This window comes from Aythya ferina (assembly GCF_964211825.1).
Source record: "Aythya ferina genome assembly, chromosome: 17".
In the NCBI taxonomy this organism is placed as follows: Eukaryota; Metazoa; Chordata; class Aves; order Anseriformes; family Anatidae; genus Aythya; species Aythya ferina.
The window spans coordinates 9,187,245-9,206,243 of NC_140316.1; the positions used below are offsets into that span (position 1 = coordinate 9,187,245).

Consider the following 18,999-nt stretch of genomic DNA (forward strand, 5'->3'; position numbering starts at 1 on the left):
TGAGCTCCGGCGGAGGCACCCACACCCTTGGGTGTCCCAGCACCGCGCAGGTGGCCCCGGGTTTCAGAGGCAGCCGGGCGGTCTTCGGGAGAAAAGACATTTACAGACACACGCACGGCGCGGAGAATTAATTGAGAACTTTGGCACTTTTCCCGTCCCAGATCGCTGTTTCCCCGTTTAACCCCATCCTTCCCCCTCCCTAATTACCGACACCCCAGCCAGGAGCAGAGCAACCGCGCCGTACCCGTCCTTCACCGTTTCCCTGCCCGTAGATATTTAATTACAATTAAACCATCCGCTCCTCAATAGCCAATAGTCCCCATCGTTTAACAGGATTGCAGGTATTGTTAGCTACTTGCAACTTATTTTCCTTTTTCTTCTTCTTCTTTTTTTTTATCCTTGTTTATTTTATTTATTTATTTATTTATTTTTAAGTTCCTCTCCCAAGGAGCATCCCGAAGCCCCAGCACCGACAAGAGGTGCTCGCCGCCGGTTCGCGAGCATCTCCCAGCTCGTGCTGCCCAGGTTTCCCGACACGAAGCAGCCCTCCCTCCCCTTCCCCCCGGGCTTGCGTACCATTTATTATCTGCAAATTTGTATCTGTGGTCATCCGCTGGTACAATATCCATCAACAGTATGTACTTAGTTTTTGGATTAAGTCCAGTGACCTTCACTTTGTAACTGGGGAACATGCGCCTGTAAAAGAAATAAGTACATCAGTATAAAAAGGAGAGAAGGGAAAGTTTCCCAAGGTGGTTTTGGGAGTGTGTTTGTGAGGACCAGCACTTGGGGGGGGGGGGAGAGGGGGGCATTTAACAAAGGGGCGATGCCGTGCTCTGGGGTGGCCCCTGCAGCCAGGCTGGGGCGTGGGAGCCGGGCGGGCTCCCGGCTGAGTCGTAGTTCCGAGCCTGGCAGCTTTATTTGTTTACCTGCTCGTGTATTCCTATCTTTGTTATCACCTATGTCGCCAATATTTCGATTCCCCGTTTAAAAAAATAAAATAAACAAATCCGGTCGTGAGATCTTTTGGAAGCGAGTTACTTTCCTGTTTGCTTAAAGTGTTGGAACAGCAGGGGAGATTTGCCAAAAAAAGAAAGTAAAAATATATATATTTCTGTAAACGTACGTATTTAAAAGACGTCTATTTCAACAAGCCTCCGTGTGTATCAACGGTTCTGTGTTCAGATATGGAAAAAATACAGGCGCTCAGGTGTAACACCGAATCTGTGCGCATACAAAGACATCAGCAAACACACCTGACAAATACTTGGAAACATTCAGATACACACTGAAGACAGGGGCTTTTCGAAATATTTTCCATTACTGCGAGGCAGAGACTTAAAACACCGATGTTATTTTAGTTTGAGCTTTCCAAATATTTAAAAATAAAGCAGATGAAAACGTATCCCTTGACTTAAACCACGCATAAACAAAAAAACCCACACCTCTAAAAATACTGCACTCCTCTCCAAGCCTTGGGCTCTTATCTCTGCGATAGGGCATCTGGGCTGTTTTTTAAATTCACAGTAAAAAGCCGAAGGGGGAGAAAAAAGGGCAATAACGGACAAAGTGGGGGGTTAGCCTTAACGTCTTGAGGGCGAAGAAACCAAACTCCACCTGAACGACAATCTGTAACTCCATCGAAAACACCTGACCAGCAAGATCCCGGACTTCTCCAACAATAAACAGAAGGAATTATATAAATAAGTGAAACTAGCCCATATCTACCCCGGTGAAGCGTGTGCTCTCCCCTAAAGACCCCGCGCTGTAAATGTCTATTTTATTGCTCTCCGGACGAGGTTTCTAGCCGTGGAGATATTTGTTTGAAATTTCTGCAAGGTGGTTCGTGTCTGTCTCCCTTCGTGAGCTGCTTTTTGGGAAAAATAAACTGCTTTTTCGCGAAGTCCCCGCACCCCTGAGCGGAGCCGGCGCCGAGCCACCGGCTGTCCCCAGCTCTCGCACCGCCGTTTTTCCTTTAAAAATCGCCATTTTCAGCTTGCAGAGAGCTTCAAAGGCAAGGCGAGCCGTGAGACAAATCTATTTGCAAAACTTTATGCAGCCGGCTCTTTTTTTTTTTTTTTTTTTTTTTCCCCCTCCCTCTTCAGGCAAATTTTGGAAGACCACAACAACTACCAGATGACAGAGCAAAATGAAAGTTTGGCTCCGCGTGGTTTGTTGTGCCCTCGCAATCTAAAGCTGTTTTTAAATCTATTTCTGTGCCGAGGCAGCAGCAGGTAAGTCGCTGAATATAACATCGCGACAAGAAGAGCCCCGCGACAGGAGCTTGCTGATGGGACCGGAGAAGCTGCTCCTGGGTCTCTGCCTTAGGCACTGCGTTTAACAGCCCTCCAGGACATCAATATTAGGGATAATGTTAAATCGCCTCAAATATATTCGCGTACACATATAAATATATCTGCGGATCAGGTTTACTCAGCCGCTCATGGAATCGATTACGCCCAGTCCCAATAAAGTTGGGTTTGCGAGGCTGTATATTTTTCTACACACCCACGCAGACAAACACACACGTATAGAAATGTGGATCTGGCCGCAGCTAGATACGCATGCTATTTATTTGCGGGCACGTCTATCTCTGCATCTAAACAGCAGCGCTATCAGTACATAAACAGGAGCTTCAGACCACATCGACTTTTAAATGGGGTGGTGTGGGTGTTCTGGTTATATTCTCCCCAATGAGCACACAATAAATAAGGAGCCTCGGGAAACAGCGGAAGGCATTACAAAATCGCAGAAGGACGGGACTGCTCCTTTAATTAAAAATAATAATAACAATAATTAATAATAATAACGAAATCGCCCCGCGAGCTGCTCTAAACAAGGTTAGCTCTTGGCCAAGTGGTTGCAATTCGCGCTTGCCTGGAAAGCTTCCAAAGGCCTGAAATTGGGATTAACGATCCAACTGTTCTGGTTAAGAAAAGAGCCAGAAGAAACAATTTCTCCTCAATATATCCTCGCAGGGAGGGCCCGGCAGTGCCGGGGCAGAGCCGAGCAGCCCGGGCAATGCTGTGCGGGCTGTCCCGGAGCTGCGACACTCAGCCGTGGCCTCTCCCACAGGAGACACGAACATCCCCGGGGCTCGGGGAAGCAGCGGCTGGGCATCCACAGAACACGCGAACACGCGTGGGGAGGCCCGGAGGGGCAGCCCAGTGCAAAGCGATTCCCACAAACACGCGTGAACCAAGGAGGATCCGGCCCCACGGCCCCAAAAGGGGGGCGAGGGGCTTGCTGGATGCTCGTCGCTTACCTTCCAGCCTTTGTTATGATCATCTCCGTCCCCACTTCGTGAAATTTCAGCCACAGCTCCCGCTCGTGCAAAAACACTTTGATTCCTTCCATGCCCTGCAAGGAAGGGAAGCAGAGCCGGGTTACCCGCCCGGGGAGCCTCGGAGCCCCCAAACCCCGGGGAGAAGCCGGAGCTCGGTTTGCAGAGCCGGGAGGAGGTCGGTGGGGGGGTCCCAGGCCGGACCCCGGTGGTGCTGAGCAAGGGGAGCCCTGGGTAGGATCCTCGGTGCGCCGCGAGCAATACCCGGCTGCTCTCCCCCCACCCTAAACCAAGCACATTTCCCCCCCTAAATAAAAAGTGAGGCCGAAGGCCGAGCAGGCACCGAGCGTGAGGTCTCCCCGTGAGGATTTACCCACGAGGAACACGGGGGCGAGCTCGGTGGGGAAATCCCTCTCTCCCCCCCCCCCCCGGTTCCCCAACCCCCTCCTTGGCAATGCGGGGAGCAGCAGCCGGTGTGCCCTCGGGGGAGCCCACGCGTGTCCCAGCCCCACGTAGAGCCCCGGGGGGGCGAGAGCTTGGGAGGGGGTGCGAAGGGGACCGCCGGGGGTGCCTGGCCCCTGGTGGCTGAGGGGGTGCCCATGCGTGACCCCCCACTCGGGTGCGTGGGTGCGGGCAGAGCAGTGTAAGTGCACGCCCGGCCGTGGGGTGGGAGCTCGTCGGCGTGTAAATGTCACGCTGAGAGGCACGGGAGTCCGTGGGCACGTAGAAATCTGTGCACATGGCCTCAGGGGGCATTTGCACACCCAGGTGTGGACGTGTGGGACCGTGCGTGTCAGCGCAGGAGCCATGCATGTTTCGGGTGGGTTTTCCTCCCGTGTCCCCCCCCCCCACGCACCCCACGGACACGTTCACCATTCGCTCAGCGCCTGACCACGGCCCCGGATAATGGCAAAGCAGGGGAAAAAAAAATACATTTCTGACAACCAGGTGGGAATTTTCTCTTCCGTGGGGCCTAAAAGGACTCCTCGCTGCCCAGAGCTGGGGGGAAAAATGCGAAGAAAGGGAAAAAATAAAAAGCAAAGGGGAGGCCGGCTGAGGCCGGATCCTTACCTGCTGGGTGAAGGCTGCCTGGGGAGAGGTGGGGGGCTTGCTGGGGGCCCCCAGCTGCGTGTCCTGCTTGGCGTCAGCCTGCAGCTCCTTGGCCTCCGAGTCAGCCGGCGTGGTGGGGAGCCCAAAGCCTTCCTCGCTATCCGCCATGTTACGAGCTTCCTTCGCCGAATCCCCCACTGCAGGCACACATCGGGGAGAGAGCAGAGATAAGAGACGCAGAAGTCAAGGCTGACGTTTAATAAAATATATATATATATATATAAATAGAGAAAATCACATGCACGGAGCCCGGCGCTGGCGGGGCTGGTGGGCGAACCCGCAACTCACTTCCAGCCACCCGGGGAAGGGAACGAGGCCCTTTAACTTTGGGAGAGGGAGAAATAAAGACTTTTATTTATTATCGCAGCCCGCAAGGGATGATAGGATTTGGGGGGGGTGGGGGAGGGGGAGAGGGGAGGCGGTATTATTAAATGCATCTTTTGGAAAAAGGTAAACAGCCTCTCTCCCGCAGCCCGATGGCAGAGCGCACCGGGGGGCTGCGTGGGGGCACCTGGCCGGGGACCGAGGGACTCATGGCACTAGTGACAGAAGAAATGGGGTGTCCCCCTCTGGGGGGGGTGGCAGAGCCTCCCCCCGGCCCTGAGAGCCTCCCAGTCCCCGGGCCGAGGCCGGGCTCGCTGAGGCCGAGGAGGCTCCAAGCCTCCCCGGTCCTCCCAGGGAGGTGGGAGCCCGCACCGCTTGGTTGCCACCAGGCAAATGCCTCCGAAAAGTGATGCCGTTTGTGTAACCCCATTTTCTAAGAAAATCCAACTCTCTGCACCCCTGCGAAGCGCGACCTTTCTGCAAAAATAAAGGCGTTTATTCACCCCCCAAAACCCAACACCCCCGGCCCGAACGGTTGCAAGACAAGCAGCATCGGATGGACGAGACGACTGGAAAATAAAAGTGCAAGTAAATCCATCGGCCTAGATACAGTGCCAGGTAACCTGCGTACAGGCTTGGGGACGGGGTTACACTTGGGGCTGAAGCGAGCGAAGCCCTGACACGAGTAAAACTGTACCAGCAGAGAAAACCGAGCTTAAAAAATACGGCTTACATCCGATGCGAGTAACAACGGCGAGTTTTAAAGGCAGTATTTTGATGGAGCTTTAAGGGCTCCATCAGGAATGGTAAAAGTTTCAAAGCAGGAGGAAAAAAAAAAAAAGATAAAAGCGATTGAATTATCTGTTAGTTTTTTGTTCTTAAAGGGTTTAGAGTTTTAGCAGCTTAAAAAAAAATCTCTCGCATGTTTCAAAGAAGAGGATTCAATTTTGAAAGGCCAAGCATATGGAGACAATATTGTTTTTAAGTACATGAGAATGGTCTGAAATGAGTTCTCCTTCTCCATGAAACAATACGTAAAAGCCTTTAAAAGAAAAATAAATAAATAAAATAAAATAAAAAGGCAATTCTCCTTTAAATGTAGAGGAAAACTGGGGAGGGGGGGGAATGATCTTTCTTGCTAGTGGTGGGCAATTTATACATGCAGTATATATAATTTAAAAGGACAAAAAGCGAAGGGACTCCGGGTCCACACCTCTGGAGCTAAAGATCATTCCCAGGACCGGCCGTGCCCCCCTCCCTCCCTTCCCAACGCTCTTTTCCCACAACGCCCCAGGCAGGCGGGCTGCGCTCGGGGGCTGCGGGGCGAGGCAAAACCGCGCAAAGTGCGCGCAAAGTGCGTGGCCGGCAGCGGGAGCCGGGCCCGGGGCCGGGCAGATCCCACGGGTTCCGGGGCAGCCCCGAAGCTCCCGAGACAGAGACCATGTAAGGCTTTTCTCTTCCCCTCCTCCTCTTTTCCCGAGCTGTTTTTTTTTTTTTTTTCCTTTTCTTTCAATTTTTCCTCTTTTTCTTTTCTCTTTTTATTTTTTTTTTTTCCCCCGCTGCAGCTTCGGAAATCCCAGCGACTCATTTTTAATCTATTTCCCTCCAGTTCCGATCCCTTATTGCCCCCCCACCCCGAGCCAGCAAAGTTCTGGGGAGGGCGATGGAAAAAAAGCATGTTTTATTAAAACAAAGAGGGACCCAGCTATGGGGAGCCCGGCTCCAGCGAGCCTCCGCAGAGCGCTCCGCATGCCGGTGGGTCCAGGCATAATTAAACACATTTTTTTAAAAAATAATAATAATTGAGGAGGGAGCGGGGGGGTCAAAGAAATAACCCACCAACTCGGAGCAATTGGCGAGCCGCAGCTTCTAATTTTTTCCCCTTTAAAGAGCTTCTGAGAAGAAATGGAGCTTGACAGAACCAGGCCGCGGCGGCTGTATGAAAAATGCATCTCGCTTTGCTAAAGTAGCACCAAGTGGGTTTGCAATAAAGAAAAAAAAAAAAAAGGAAAAAAAAAAAAAACACCCTAAGCCTTTTGTTCCAGCCTGTGCTCGCTTCGCCCCGCACGCAGCGGCCCCCCCAGGCCCCCCAGCCAGCCCCGGGAGCCCTGCAGAGAGCGGCCCCCCCTGCACCCCGCGGCTCCCGGGGCCTTGCAGGCTCGGCACAGACAATTTGTGTACAACAATGACCCCAGCCAGGCACTTTCGCTCTCTCCCGGTCACACACGAACGCACACACACATATTACAGACACCGACGGACATACATGGCAATGGAAGAGCTGTTACCTTGCTTGTTGAATTCCATGCAATCAATGCATCTCCATATATATATGTATGTGTATATTTTCCCCCTTGGCAATGGAAATTACAATGGGATCAGGCTTCTCGTGTGCATATTTCCTTTTATTTATTTATTTGCGGATCAGCATGTGAAAACCCAGCCTGGAAGAAAAAGATCTATCCAACGCAAGCTGCTTGCCTGCTTCTCTCTCTCTCTCTCTCTCTCTCCTGCTCTCTCCAAACACTTCCAGGTTGTCAGACGCACTAGAAAGGATCCTGAGACCAAGATAAAGCCCCCACCCCCACCCCTTTTCTCAGCCTGCTCTGGAAGACAGTTTTCCCCACCCCACTCTTTCTACTCCCCCTCCTCAAAATAGCAATAATAATGAAAAAAAATATACTAATAATTTAAGAAAAAAAAAAAAAAAGAAGAAGGAGGGGACGAAAGAGAGGAAAAAGAGCACCCTCCTTTAAAAATAAATAATTTTTAAAAAGCAAATTGCCGAAAGTTCCGGGCGGGCGGGCAGGGGCTGCGCGGAGCCGGGCGCGCTGGGCTGCGGGGCGCTGCGCGGAGCGCGGAGGTGCCGCGGGCTCGTCCAGCTCCGCTCGCCAAGTGCCGGGCCCCGCTGGCCAACCAGCTGGGAGCCTGCTCCGGAGAGACTCGCTCTTCCTTCCCCCCCCCCCAAGCCCTCCCCTCCGCCCCCTCCCCCCCAAAGCTCCTTTTTTTTTTCCAGCCTATTTTTCTGGCCGGCAAACAAGAACAAGGCACAAAGACAATCGCCAAACTCCCCAGCAGCCCTCCCCCTCTGCCTTACCTCCTCTCCCTCCCTCCCTCCTCCATCCATCTCTCCCAACCAAAGAGAAAATTCAGCGCCTGGGAATATTCCCCCTCTACTCCCCCCAACCATCCACCCCCCCTTCTCCTCCCTCACCCCTTTAAATAAATCGCTGGCTCCGCTAACCTCACACCACCCCCGGCCCCCCCTGCCCTCAAAGGCAGCCTGGAGGTGTGGATTTGCACCCATCTCCAGCTTTGCTCACAGAGGCCCTTTTTTTTTTTTAATTATTATACTTTTTTATGTGTATGGGGGGGAGATCCCCTCTGAAAGGACTCTCCTAACCTGGCCAAAGGGATGAAACACAGAGAAGTGGGGCTAAAACACAGCCGAAGGGGGACCCATTGAGTTTTACACCCCCTCGAGCCCCTCTCCATCCTCTTCCTCGCCCCGTTGCCCGGCCGAGGGCCGCAGCCCCCGGAGCCTCCGCTGTGCTCAAATAATCAAGCCGTCAGCAAGGAGCGGGGATGTGGCTTTATCTGCATCTTCCTTCTCTCCCTCCTCGCTCTCTCTCTCTCTCTTTTTTTTTTTTTAATGTATTATTTTGAGGGTAAAGTTGAATAGGTCAGCGCAGGGTAAACAGCCTCCCTGTCGCATTCTGCAGCCTGAAGAGAACCAGATTGGCGAGTCGGATTTTTGATAAGACTTGGAATAAATGGCATGGTTTAGATCTGCTCTGCCCACCCTCCTCCTCCTTCCCCCACCCTTCTCCTTGCCCCCCCAACCCTCCCCCCCCAAAAAAACCTTCGCTCTTTTCTCCTTCTCGGACATTTCTCGTGCATTTCGCCGAAGTTTCAGCAAATCGAGCCTTGCTCCGAGCCCTCGCAGGGCGCGATAACGCCGCAGCCCCCCGAAAAGTTGGAGGTGAGCAAAAAAATAAAAATAAAAAAAGGCACCGGGCGAAAAGTCCGCGGGGGTGAGAGGCTCCGGGGGGAGGGGGGGCATGTGTGGGTGTAAATTTGGCATCTCCCAAACCCTTCCCGGGCGCACGCCAGTTCCACAGCGACTCGAGGAGATCCAGCACACGCTAAACGGTTGCAAATCAGAATAATAAAATAACTGCACTTGTAGCCGCAGAGAATTAGCCAACGAACGCTACTTAAACAAACAGAACAAAGCTAGTCCCATATTTCATTATTTTTAGAGGGAAACGAGCCGTGGAGCCCTTCCAAACACAAACAAACGAAGGAGCAAACCGGGCGGGTCTTCCCCCGCGGGTGCCGCAGCCCCAAGCCCCGGCCTGGGTGCTGGCATGGCGAATGCTGGAGGAGCCCTTCCATTCCCTGGCCGCCCTCGGAAAGGTGCAAATTGGGGGGGAAACAAGAAAAGCAGCAGCTCCCGTCCAGGTTGGGGGAAAGCCGGGCCGAGGGGAAAGCAACGGCTGCTAGGGGAAGGTTCCCCAAACAGCCAGCGAGCCCGAGATTTTTTTTTCTCCTTAAAAAATAAATCCGAGCAGCGAGGGAAAAAGGTTGCCCGCAGCTGGGAGCGAGAGAGATCACCACCTCCCCTCGCCAGAAAGAAAGGGAAAAGTGAAAATCTCGAAGTTTGCAGGAGCACGGCTGCTGCCCGCTGCCTGAAAGCACTGCTAGCGCAAAGCAAGCACTCACCTCTCCAATGCCACACTAGCTCTCAAACACCTTGAAGACAAGTTGAAAACGATGCAAATAAATCGAATTTATTTCCGTCTGCAGGTTGGGGGGGGTGAAGAAGGAGGAAAAAAAAAAAAAAAAAAAAAAAAGCTGGGAAAAGGACCACAAGTCCAGGCTCTCTAGGACTGTAATGTCAATGCGAAGGAGCCTTCCAGCTAGAAGCCGATTTGTGGTCTCAGACAAATTAAATATTACTGTTTATTACCAGCCATACTCCAATAAAATAAAGAGAGTTCAAGGCGATAGCTGCTATCTCACGAGCTTTGCTCCTATAGGACACGGAGACGTCACCAACCACGCAACTGGCCTATTCTGTCATGGTTGACTGCAGCAGTAATGGAAGGTTAATTTGTATTATTCTCCTCTTTTAAAGCCCTATCAGTGAGATTCCTGTTTTTTTTTTTTCTTTCTTTTTTTTTTTTCTTTCCTTTTTTTTTTCTTTTTTTTTTCCAAAGAAACCGGCGCAACGCAAACTACGCCGAGGCTGGCCGTGCTCCTCTGCGTGTGCGCACCCTCCCATATAGATGCGAGTGCACGTATAGACATGAATATATAAGACACACAACGCACACACATGTATATATGTGGGTGTGACGGAGTGCATGTTATATATGTGTGTGTGTCACCCAAGCAGGCACGGAGTCGCTGGAAACTCCAGGAAAACCCACTCTTTCTTGGGGCGGAAAAAGGGGAAACCAGTAGCAAAGCTCCCGCTTCATCAGGAGCAGCCCGGTTAATCCAACCGTATTGGCATTGTTCAGCTTAATTTTTAATTAAAAAAAAAAAAAAAAAAAAAAAAAGACGCTATTAGAGTGAGCAGGAAACTTGTCAAATGAATGCTCAGGCACCTCTGGAAGCAAACACTCTGGGCTATATATAGTAAATGATAACCTGGTTATTTGCACAGATTCAAGCGTGCTTCGGGAACCAATTATTTGCTGTGATTAAAAAAAAAAAAAAAAAAAAAAAATGTAGTAAATCGAGGCGATTATTTGCCAAATGAGATTGACAAGGAAAAAAAAAAAAAAAAAAAGCCCCAAACCCCCAAATCCCTCCAGCGCAGCCAGTGGCTGCAGAGGAGCCGCGGCGCTCCCTGCGTCCCAGCGCCTTTCCTATTAACCTGCGGGGATTTTTGCGATGCAGTCGCGGCAGCTTGCAGCAAACTTTTCACCAAAGATGCTTAAAACGTTCTTTCCTCCAACAGAAAAAAAAAAAAAGAGAGAGAGGAGGAGGAGGAAGAGGAGGAGGAGAAATAGGGAGAGAGAAAATAAAGAGCATCACCTAAGGAAGAGCGAGAAGTTGCTGCAGGATCTGGACACCGGGTAAGTGTTCCCAAAAAGGGTCCCCCCCCAGCCCTGCCGACACTCGGGGCTCCTCGGGAAGCAGGCCCTGGCAAAAAGCAGCCGAGAGGATGGGAAAAAAAAAAAAAAAAAAAGAGGGGTTCGGGGAGGAGAAGCCCCCCCACCCGGCCCCCATTTACCCTGCATGGCCTTCAGTTGGGAACACCCGTTCAAATGAGGGGTGGGGAGGGCGAACCCCCTCACCCCCCCCCCCCCGGCAGCCTAGGGACGATCATGCCCTTTGCAATGCCTGCCCTGCTGCTTTGGAGCCGCCAAACGCGGCCCTATAACGGGCCAAACCCAAGCAGTCGGAGCAGAGCGGCAGCATATAGGAGCCTATATATATATAAATATATAAATATATATATATACGTGACCCAGAGGTGTGCGCGCACGCCCGGGGGCGAACACACGCGCGGTTTGCCAAAAAAATAAACCACGCAGGCACGGGGCCGTGTCCTCGATAAAGAAATGATGCAAATTTTATACATGGAGGCTGCACGTGGGACGCACACGCGTGCAGAAAGACATCGGTGAGAGAGAATATAAGAGCTGTATGGATGCCCGGACACGCGCATCGCCAAGACACACGTGCAAATAACGAGGCCGCCGTGCACACGTACACAGCAGCATTTCCGCGTGTGCAAGCCACCCGTGCCCCCGCCGCTACCCACGCGGGGCTCTTTCCATTCCCAACTATATTTCCCGCACGCATTTTGGGTGAGCACAAGCAGAAATCCGCCTCCACCCTCTTGGATCCCGCTGCTCGCTCCCCAGAGTGCGTGCAAAGCCGTGCACACCCCAAAAAAAATAAAAAAAATAATAAAAAAAAAAAGCTGGGGAGCGGACAGATGTGCGCGCACCGCCTATACACCGATCTATAGGCGCTATAGGTTCCCGCACTCGCGGAAATCCCCAAGCATCCCTCAGCAGCCACGGGCCCAAGCATCCCCCCTCACCGTGGGCACTTACCTGTGTGGGCCGGGGGTGCGTGGCCGGGTGGGGGAGCCCTCTCAGCCCCCCCCGGCTCTCTCAGCTCCTCTCCACCAGCGCAGAATCAGGCCCCCTCAACCCGGGCCCGGCCTCCCCGCGCCCGGGGGTCGCAGACCACGGGGAGCCCCCGCTTTTGGGGGTGGCATGGCTGGAGCCCGGTGGATCCCCCCCCCGCCTCCTCGTCGCCTTCAGAGGGTGGCAGGGGGGCCCTCGAGGTTTCTCCTGGCGGGTTTCACCCTGGAGAGGAGGCGGCAGGGGGGCACGGCCGGGGTGCCGGTTTGCAGTGGGGTCGAGGTGTCAGCAGTAAGAAATAGTGCGGAGCGAGACCTCGCCCCCCAGCCCTACTCGCTGCCTTTAAAGCCGCTTTTTGGGGCCGCACCACAGCCCGGAGCCTTTCCGCTGCAGCTCCCCGGGAGCGCCCCTGCCCAGGGCCGGGGCAGTGCGCCGCTGACCGCCTCGGAGCTTATAAAACCTATATACTGCAGCATTTTTGGCTCTCTAACTCCATTTTTTTTTCCAGCTCCCCCATAGCAAGAATATATTTTTTCCACTTTTAGGTAATTTACTTCTCTCCGACCAATTCTTCCCTCTTTTATTTCTAATTTTTTTTTTTTTTTTTTTTTTTTTTTTTGGCCGCATACCCGCTTTGGCGAAATACGCACCTGGGAGAAAACAAGTATTTTAAATAATCATCCTCTCTGGAAGTACTTTGGTCCATTCACTCTTCTTTTTATTCCTTTTTTTTTTTTTTTTTTGGGAGGGGTGGGGGGCAGTGGCTCCCTGTATTGATTTGAGGGTTTGTCAGAAAGATGTTTGTCTCAAAGTAACACAAACATAGCTCTCGTCGTCTCACCATTTCCACTTTCGGTGGTCGAGAATTTCTACGTTTATAAGAGCCTTTGGTGTAGATACCTGGGTCGAACTTTTTGTTTGATTTTTCGTTATTACAGGTGAACGGCATTTTTCTTCAAAAGTTTGTGGTTTCGGGTCTTTCTTCCCGCCCTTCTTAATACTTAAAAAAAAAAAAAAAAAGTTTGCAATTAAAAAACACCCCCTCCTCCCAGCCCATTAATTTCCCAGGAAAAGTCCAGGCTTTAAAACACTGACGAAAATGAAAAATAACCAGCGGGGCAGAGGCAGGGCTGCAAAACGCGGCGCTGTGCAGGCACCAGCGCTGCCTCCCACGCGTGCCCGTGGGATGGAAATCCCTTTTTTTTCCCCTTTTTCCCCCCTGCAAGTCCCAGCTAGCAACCGGGGAGCGGGTGAAGGAGTCCCAAAATCAGGCTAGAAGCATCCCCGGAGCAAGAGAGACCCATTCTCCCAGCCCTCTCCGCCTCCAAAAAGGCATTTTAACTGCATCCCGAGGGGTGCCCGGGGCTCGGTCCCCTCCCCAGATTTTCCTACTCGCACAGTGCTGCCCAAGGAATGGGGACTGGGCTTTTTTCTCATTTCCCCCCTTTTCAGGGAGCCAGCTCGGAGGGTAACCTTTTGGCACGGGGTGCTCAGCATCCCCCTCCCCGCCCCAATCAATGCGTCCCGATGGAGCGAAGCGCATTATTGATGCTAGAATAGAAACGCTAATCTGCCATCGCCAAACAGGGTGTCAATCAGGGCTTTATCTCGGGCCGAAGGAGAAAATAAAAGAAGATAAGGCCTCACTCTCGCCCTGGGAAGAAAGCTGAAGGGGGCAAGAGGGGGAAAGTCTTCAGCGCCCCGTGCCTTTCGCTGAAAGTGATCTTGCACTGACCTTGGCGGGGGAGCCGGGGGCGGGATGGCCCGGGCTGGGCTGGGGAGAGGGGCCCGAGGCCACCCCAGGGCCACCTGCCAGCTTCATCCGTCCCCTCCTGTGCCGCAGCACGGCCCCGGCCCCAGGGGGGACAAGGGACGGGAGTGGGGACAGCACCCCGGGCACGGCGCAGCGCCGTCGCCCCGCCACGTGTTCTCTCTCCCTTACTTCCCAACACTTTTTTCTTTTTTTTCACTCTCCCCCTTTCTATTTCCTCTCGCCTTCTTTCTCCTTTTCCCCGTTTCCCCTCATTTTCCCCGTCCCCGTCCTATTTCTTTCCCCTGCCCTAAATAACGCAGAGCGAAAGCGTGGCCAAGCCTGGCTGAAGGCATCCTTGATAATAACGGGACCACCACGCGATTTGGGGTCCGGATCCCCTCCCCAACACCCAGAAAGGCGAATGCGGTCCCCAGCTCCACTCCCATCCCGGGGACAGCGGCTGGGAACTGCCAGGTCCCGGCTTCGGGCGGGTGGCAGGGGCATCCCCCAAATCCGCGTTGTCCTCGCGGTGAAAATACGGCTCCTATGTGTTACCCAAACGGCTCCTAATTGGGACGGTGTGGTGGTGCTCCCCAGCTAACTTTAGGCGCATAATAATAATATCAATAACAACAATAATAATGTGAAATATTCACAGAATGAAGAGACCAGGAAAAAACGAACCTTTCCTCCCCCATCCATAGCCTTGCCCCTTGTGCAAGTGTTGGATGAGGCCGCGATCTGTAAATCTCAGAGCCCTGCGCTGCAGCACCGAAATTGGTTCGGGGGCTGGGGGCTGCAGGTCTCTGTCCCCAAGGGTTTTTTTCCCCGCGGATATGAGGAATGGGGCTGAGAGTTTGGATGCAAAGGGCTGTTCGGGGTGACACTCGGCTGGGTGAAGACCATTTCATGCACACACATGCGCTCTCCCCTAAATATGTAATAAATATATATAATATACATCGCCATATATTTATACCTGTTTCTCCTATATTAAGCGTTCAAGCTAGGTACGTCCTTGTCTATTTTGGTCTAGATGTAGCGGTGGCTTTGCACACCCCCCCAAAAAAAAGGATGTTTTCCCGTATTTAAGACAATATCAACAGCTCTTTTCGTGCCCAGCAGCTGTTTTTTTGGAAGCAGCCTGGTGTCTTTGCTTTCTTGCCCGTGCATTTGCAGGCTGCCAGCGCAGCTCTGGAAAGCACTTTTTGGGTCCCATGCGCTTGGAAACCGTTCACTTCCAAAGAATAAATATTTTATGCTTTGGAATAATAATAATTAAAAAAAATAAAGAAAAGAGCTCAAACCTCCGCGCAAAGCCCTCCCCCGGTGGAGCCGAGAACCCGGGCACTACCTGCGGCTCCGAGCCCGGTTCCCCCCTCGGCTGCCGGCCCCCGGAGGCCGGAGCAGCCGCCGTTCGAGACAATGCCTATTTTCTGTCATTAATAACTTGTTTCTTAAAAAAAAAAAAAAAAAAAAAAAAAAATCTCGTTTGGATCCAAGATTGTTTTTTATGATTCAGTTGGACAAGACGGAACACATGTTAGTTTAAGCAGGTTCATGAAATAGCTGTAAATCAAATAAAGTTTACGAGTTTAGCAGGAAATACTGAATAGATGAAAAAAAAAAATCCGCCGAGGCAGAGAACAGCAGGCTAAAATAGTTGGTGGAGTTTGTCCTGCTCTGTGTTTCTCTCTGTTCTCTTGTGCATCTTGCCGATTAAAGGCCTCGAGACCCCGTGTTGGCGCCAAGTGGCATGTTATTAATCAGTTATCCGTAGGTTCAGTCCACATAAGAGAGAAATTTAATCACCAGAAACCAGACCCGACATAAAAGAGAAATCTAAAATCAATTCCCGCCCGCCTCTCCCCCCCCCGCCTGCGAAGCGATCAGAACGAGCAGAAGCAATCAAGATCTCGCTCCCTCTCCCTCTTAATTGCACCGGGCGAACAGCAAACTTCTTAGAGCTTTACCCCAAAGAGAGTTTAGAAAAAAAAGGAAAAAAAAAAAGGGGGGGGGGGGAAACTAACGACTCGCCACCACAACGCAACAAGCTTATCCTTGATCTCACTATAAAAACGTGATGGGGGAGAAACAACCCAGGCGGAGCCTTTCATAATGGAAAAAAATATATAAAAATATATATTACAACGAAACGCGCTGCTAAAATGATCTTTGAAGGCTCCCCGGGAGGGGTGCCCCCGCTCCAGGTGCTGGCAGGGGGTTCGGCTCCCCCGGCAGAGAAGTGCTGTCCCCTCCTTGTCCCCCACCACACAGGCATCAGTGGTCCAAAAATGGGAGAAATCCGGCAAAATCCCCCTCGAAGACAGGAATGGTGCTGGGGGGCTCTCTCCCCAAAATTCAGTCCTCCCCCCAAGCCCCGGAGCTGAGCGTTTCCTTTGGGCGTTCCCCCCACACCAGCACTGCGCCCTTTTTTTCTCCAAGGACTTTTGGGTGGGATTTCCCAGTTTTTGGTTAGGCCGCGTGGTTACGAGAGGAAATTCTTGGCCCTCCGCTGCGTGGGTATCACGGCAGGCGTGGAAGGTGCCCTGCTTCGGGAAGGAAGGGACAGGAGGTGACAGCAGTGCCCCCCCCCCCAAGCCCGGAGGACACGAAAATTCAAACATGGGGACCGCAACATCCCCTTCTCCCCCTCAAAATAAATAAATAAATAAAATAAAATAATCAATTTCCCAGGAAAAGTGAAGAGCAGCTGGGCTCGGCGGCTTTCCACGCGTGTTTTGCGTGGAAGGCTCGACCCCTGAGGCTACCCAGCTTTCCCCCCCTCGGCTACCGGGCACGGCCCGGGTGGGGGCTGCGCTGGTGAAGGGCACCGGGAGGAGGCGGGGGGACACGGGCGCTCCGGGGCTATATTTGGAAAAGAATTTCCAAGCCCTTCCAGCAAATCTGTGCGAAAGGTACGGGACCGATGGGACAGGCTGCCCTGGGGGCTGCCCCTTCCCCTTGTCCCCCCCATTCCGTGTCCCCCCGCTGCCAGCCTCCGCGTCCCACCCGCGGCGGGGACGGCGTTTATTCCTCGAAAGGGGATAGGAAAAAAAATCCCGTGCAAAGTTTTGCCTGCCCAAATCCGAAGAGAAACGCTTCTCCCCGGTCTAACCCTCCAGCCCCGATGGCTAAAATTTACCTAACGGCCCCCCCGCGACGGTGGGGATATCCGTGGAGCGGCTTTGAGCTTGCCCGTGCCAGCTGGATTTGTTTGTTCTGCCTTAAAAAAAAAAATAGCAAGGGGCTATTTTCGTTCCCCCCCGACCTCGAGGGGACAAGGGGTGAGGAAGACGCCCCACCTGGGCTGACCCGACTGGGGGATTTTAACCCAAAACCGAACTTTAGCCCGCCTTTTCCATCATCTTTTCCCTCCACCGACACTCTCCCCTAAAAAGCCTCGAAAGCAGTCATTTGGCTTTAGACGCCTGACCTTTTTTTCCCCCCTCCACGCTGTATCTGATCGTTTTCCTCCAGCCCAAATAGACTGGAAACCACAGAGAAAATAATCAAAGTGCAGCATGTTTTCCCACAGTAGGAATGCATGTTAGCACTCTCTCCACGTCTTGATCCTCTGTTTGCGTGTGGGTATTCCTGGGGAGATGCGTGCAGGGCGGATCTCGCCCAGATGCACGACGTCTTCTGTTTTTTTTTTAACCCCCCCCCCCCGTGCCTCCAGCCACCCAGGGGCCGGACAGACGGCCGGCTGAGAGCCCCTTGGCCTCGGGGTGCCAGCTGCGGGGGGCTGAGAATTTGTATGGAAACACAGAAAAAAAGGGGGAAAAAAAAAATGCGTGCACGGTTGGGCACCCAGCCAACAGCTACGCACCCGAAGTGGGGTTCTTGGTACGCACCCGCATTCGTGGGTGCCCCCCACCCAGTGGGCTCACGCCCACCCATGGGTGCCACGGGATCCCCGGAGCCTTGCCCTAAGCACGCATGGGCTCAGCCAGAGCGCAATGCTTGGGGGAAAATGGAAAAATAAAAGGGAAAAGGATGGGGGGTGCCCTCCGTGCTGCGACCCGAGCCCACTCGTGCCCTGGCACCACTGCAAGGGGTGGAAGAGGAGGGGAAGAAGGCTCGCTGAGGAGCACAAAATGGTTTTGCACCCCCCCAAGCCCTTCCGTAACCCCTCCTCTCCCCCCCCTCCTGCAGCTGCGCAGCGTAGGTAGCTCCAGATAAGTGAAAGTGGTATTTTTATAGGCTGATAAAAGAAACTTATCTCGGCTTGCCCGAATCTGACAAAGATTCCCTAATTGGGCATTTGCCCACACCAGCTTCCCCAGCCCGGAGCTTGGCTATTTTCAGCCCTCCAGGGGGGTGTCAGGGCCCCAGCCCCCCCATTTCCAGCCCCAATCTCGGAATTTCCCAGCCCGACGACCCCCGCAGAAATCCCACCTCGGGGCTGCCCCAGCCCCCTGTGTCCTGGCAGAAGAAACCTCTAAACTGCCGACGGGGGCTCCCCATGACACCCGATTCATTTCATGAGCTGTAACACTAAGTAAATCAATTAAAAAATCACGAAGAAAGGAAATGAATGGACTAAAGCTCTCTTATGTATGGGCAACGGGTGGGGATGCGCTGTTTTGCACGACTCTGCCTCCTCCTGCCCACCGGGTGCAGAATTTAAATAGAAATTTAAATAAACACGAATGTAAATAGAAATATAAATGTAAATAGGAATTTAATCTCTGTTTGTATATCCCAGGGCACCCCCAGACCTGCCATAGGGCTCAGCAGCCACTACCCGTTCCTGAGAGGATCTGCCAGTCCCAGATCCACTGCTCACATCAGCTCCACTTTTCTCCTCCTGTGCTTTTCAATCACCAGGCTACCACAAAACCCAAAGAGCACAGAAAACATCCTCAATCCTAAGCAACCAGACCTTGGAGCCAGCTCACATCACAAGCCTCAAAATGAGCTGGGAAGTCGCCCGCTAAACTTATTTCTCATTTTCCTTCCCCCCCCCCCTTTTTTTTTTTTTTTTTTTTTTTTTTTTTCCTGGGGAAGGGGGAAGGGTTGGGGGATTAACGGCCCATCTGACCTACCAGTGGTGTACGCACATGAATCAAGCACAATCAAAGGGCCCAGTGTCAGCATTAGCTTGACCCCTACGACTGGCGCAGGACTCAGAGCGCAGCAAGGCCTGCTCTGCCTGCAGCACCAGGAACCTTCCCCGGGTTATTAATGCCTGCAGAGGGCTCTGCCTGGCAGGCTGGGTTGGGGTTACAGCCACATGGGGTGCAGGGAAGCACTGGGGACTGTCCCTGGATAGACCCACTCCAGCAGCACCGGCAGGGTGGCCCCACTCGGCAGAGCCCGAACACATCTCACCGCATCAAACTGTCCACTTGGAATCACAGAGAAGTGGAAATTGGGTGGGTTTGTGGGTTTCTTGGTTTCTATTTTTTTCT

The 18,999-nt window shown here is 52.6% G+C and overlaps 1 protein-coding gene across 7 annotated transcripts in view; it reads right to left on the minus strand.

Moving 5' to 3' along the window:
- The window catches only part of TBX5 (T-box transcription factor 5), a 125,807-nt gene that overhangs the window by 29,469 nt on the left and 77,339 nt on the right, over positions 1-18,999 (minus strand). For 3 of the 7 annotated variants that reach the window (XM_084491693.1, XM_084491699.1, XM_084491697.1), the window contains 3 exons: positions 4,355-4,530; positions 3,266-3,360; positions 577-696 (listed from right to left, as the gene is read on the minus strand). In XM_084491693.1, coding sequence (XP_084347819.1) covers positions 577-696; positions 3,266-3,360; positions 4,355-4,530 — 391 coding nt within the window. Of the gene's footprint in view, positions 1-576; positions 697-3,265; positions 3,361-4,354; positions 4,531-4,631; positions 4,711-7,005; positions 7,241-9,442; positions 9,592-11,796; positions 12,103-18,999 lie in introns of those variants that run through there. The other 4 variants (XM_084491695.1, XM_084491696.1, XM_084491694.1 and 1 more) reach the window with 4 other exon arrangements.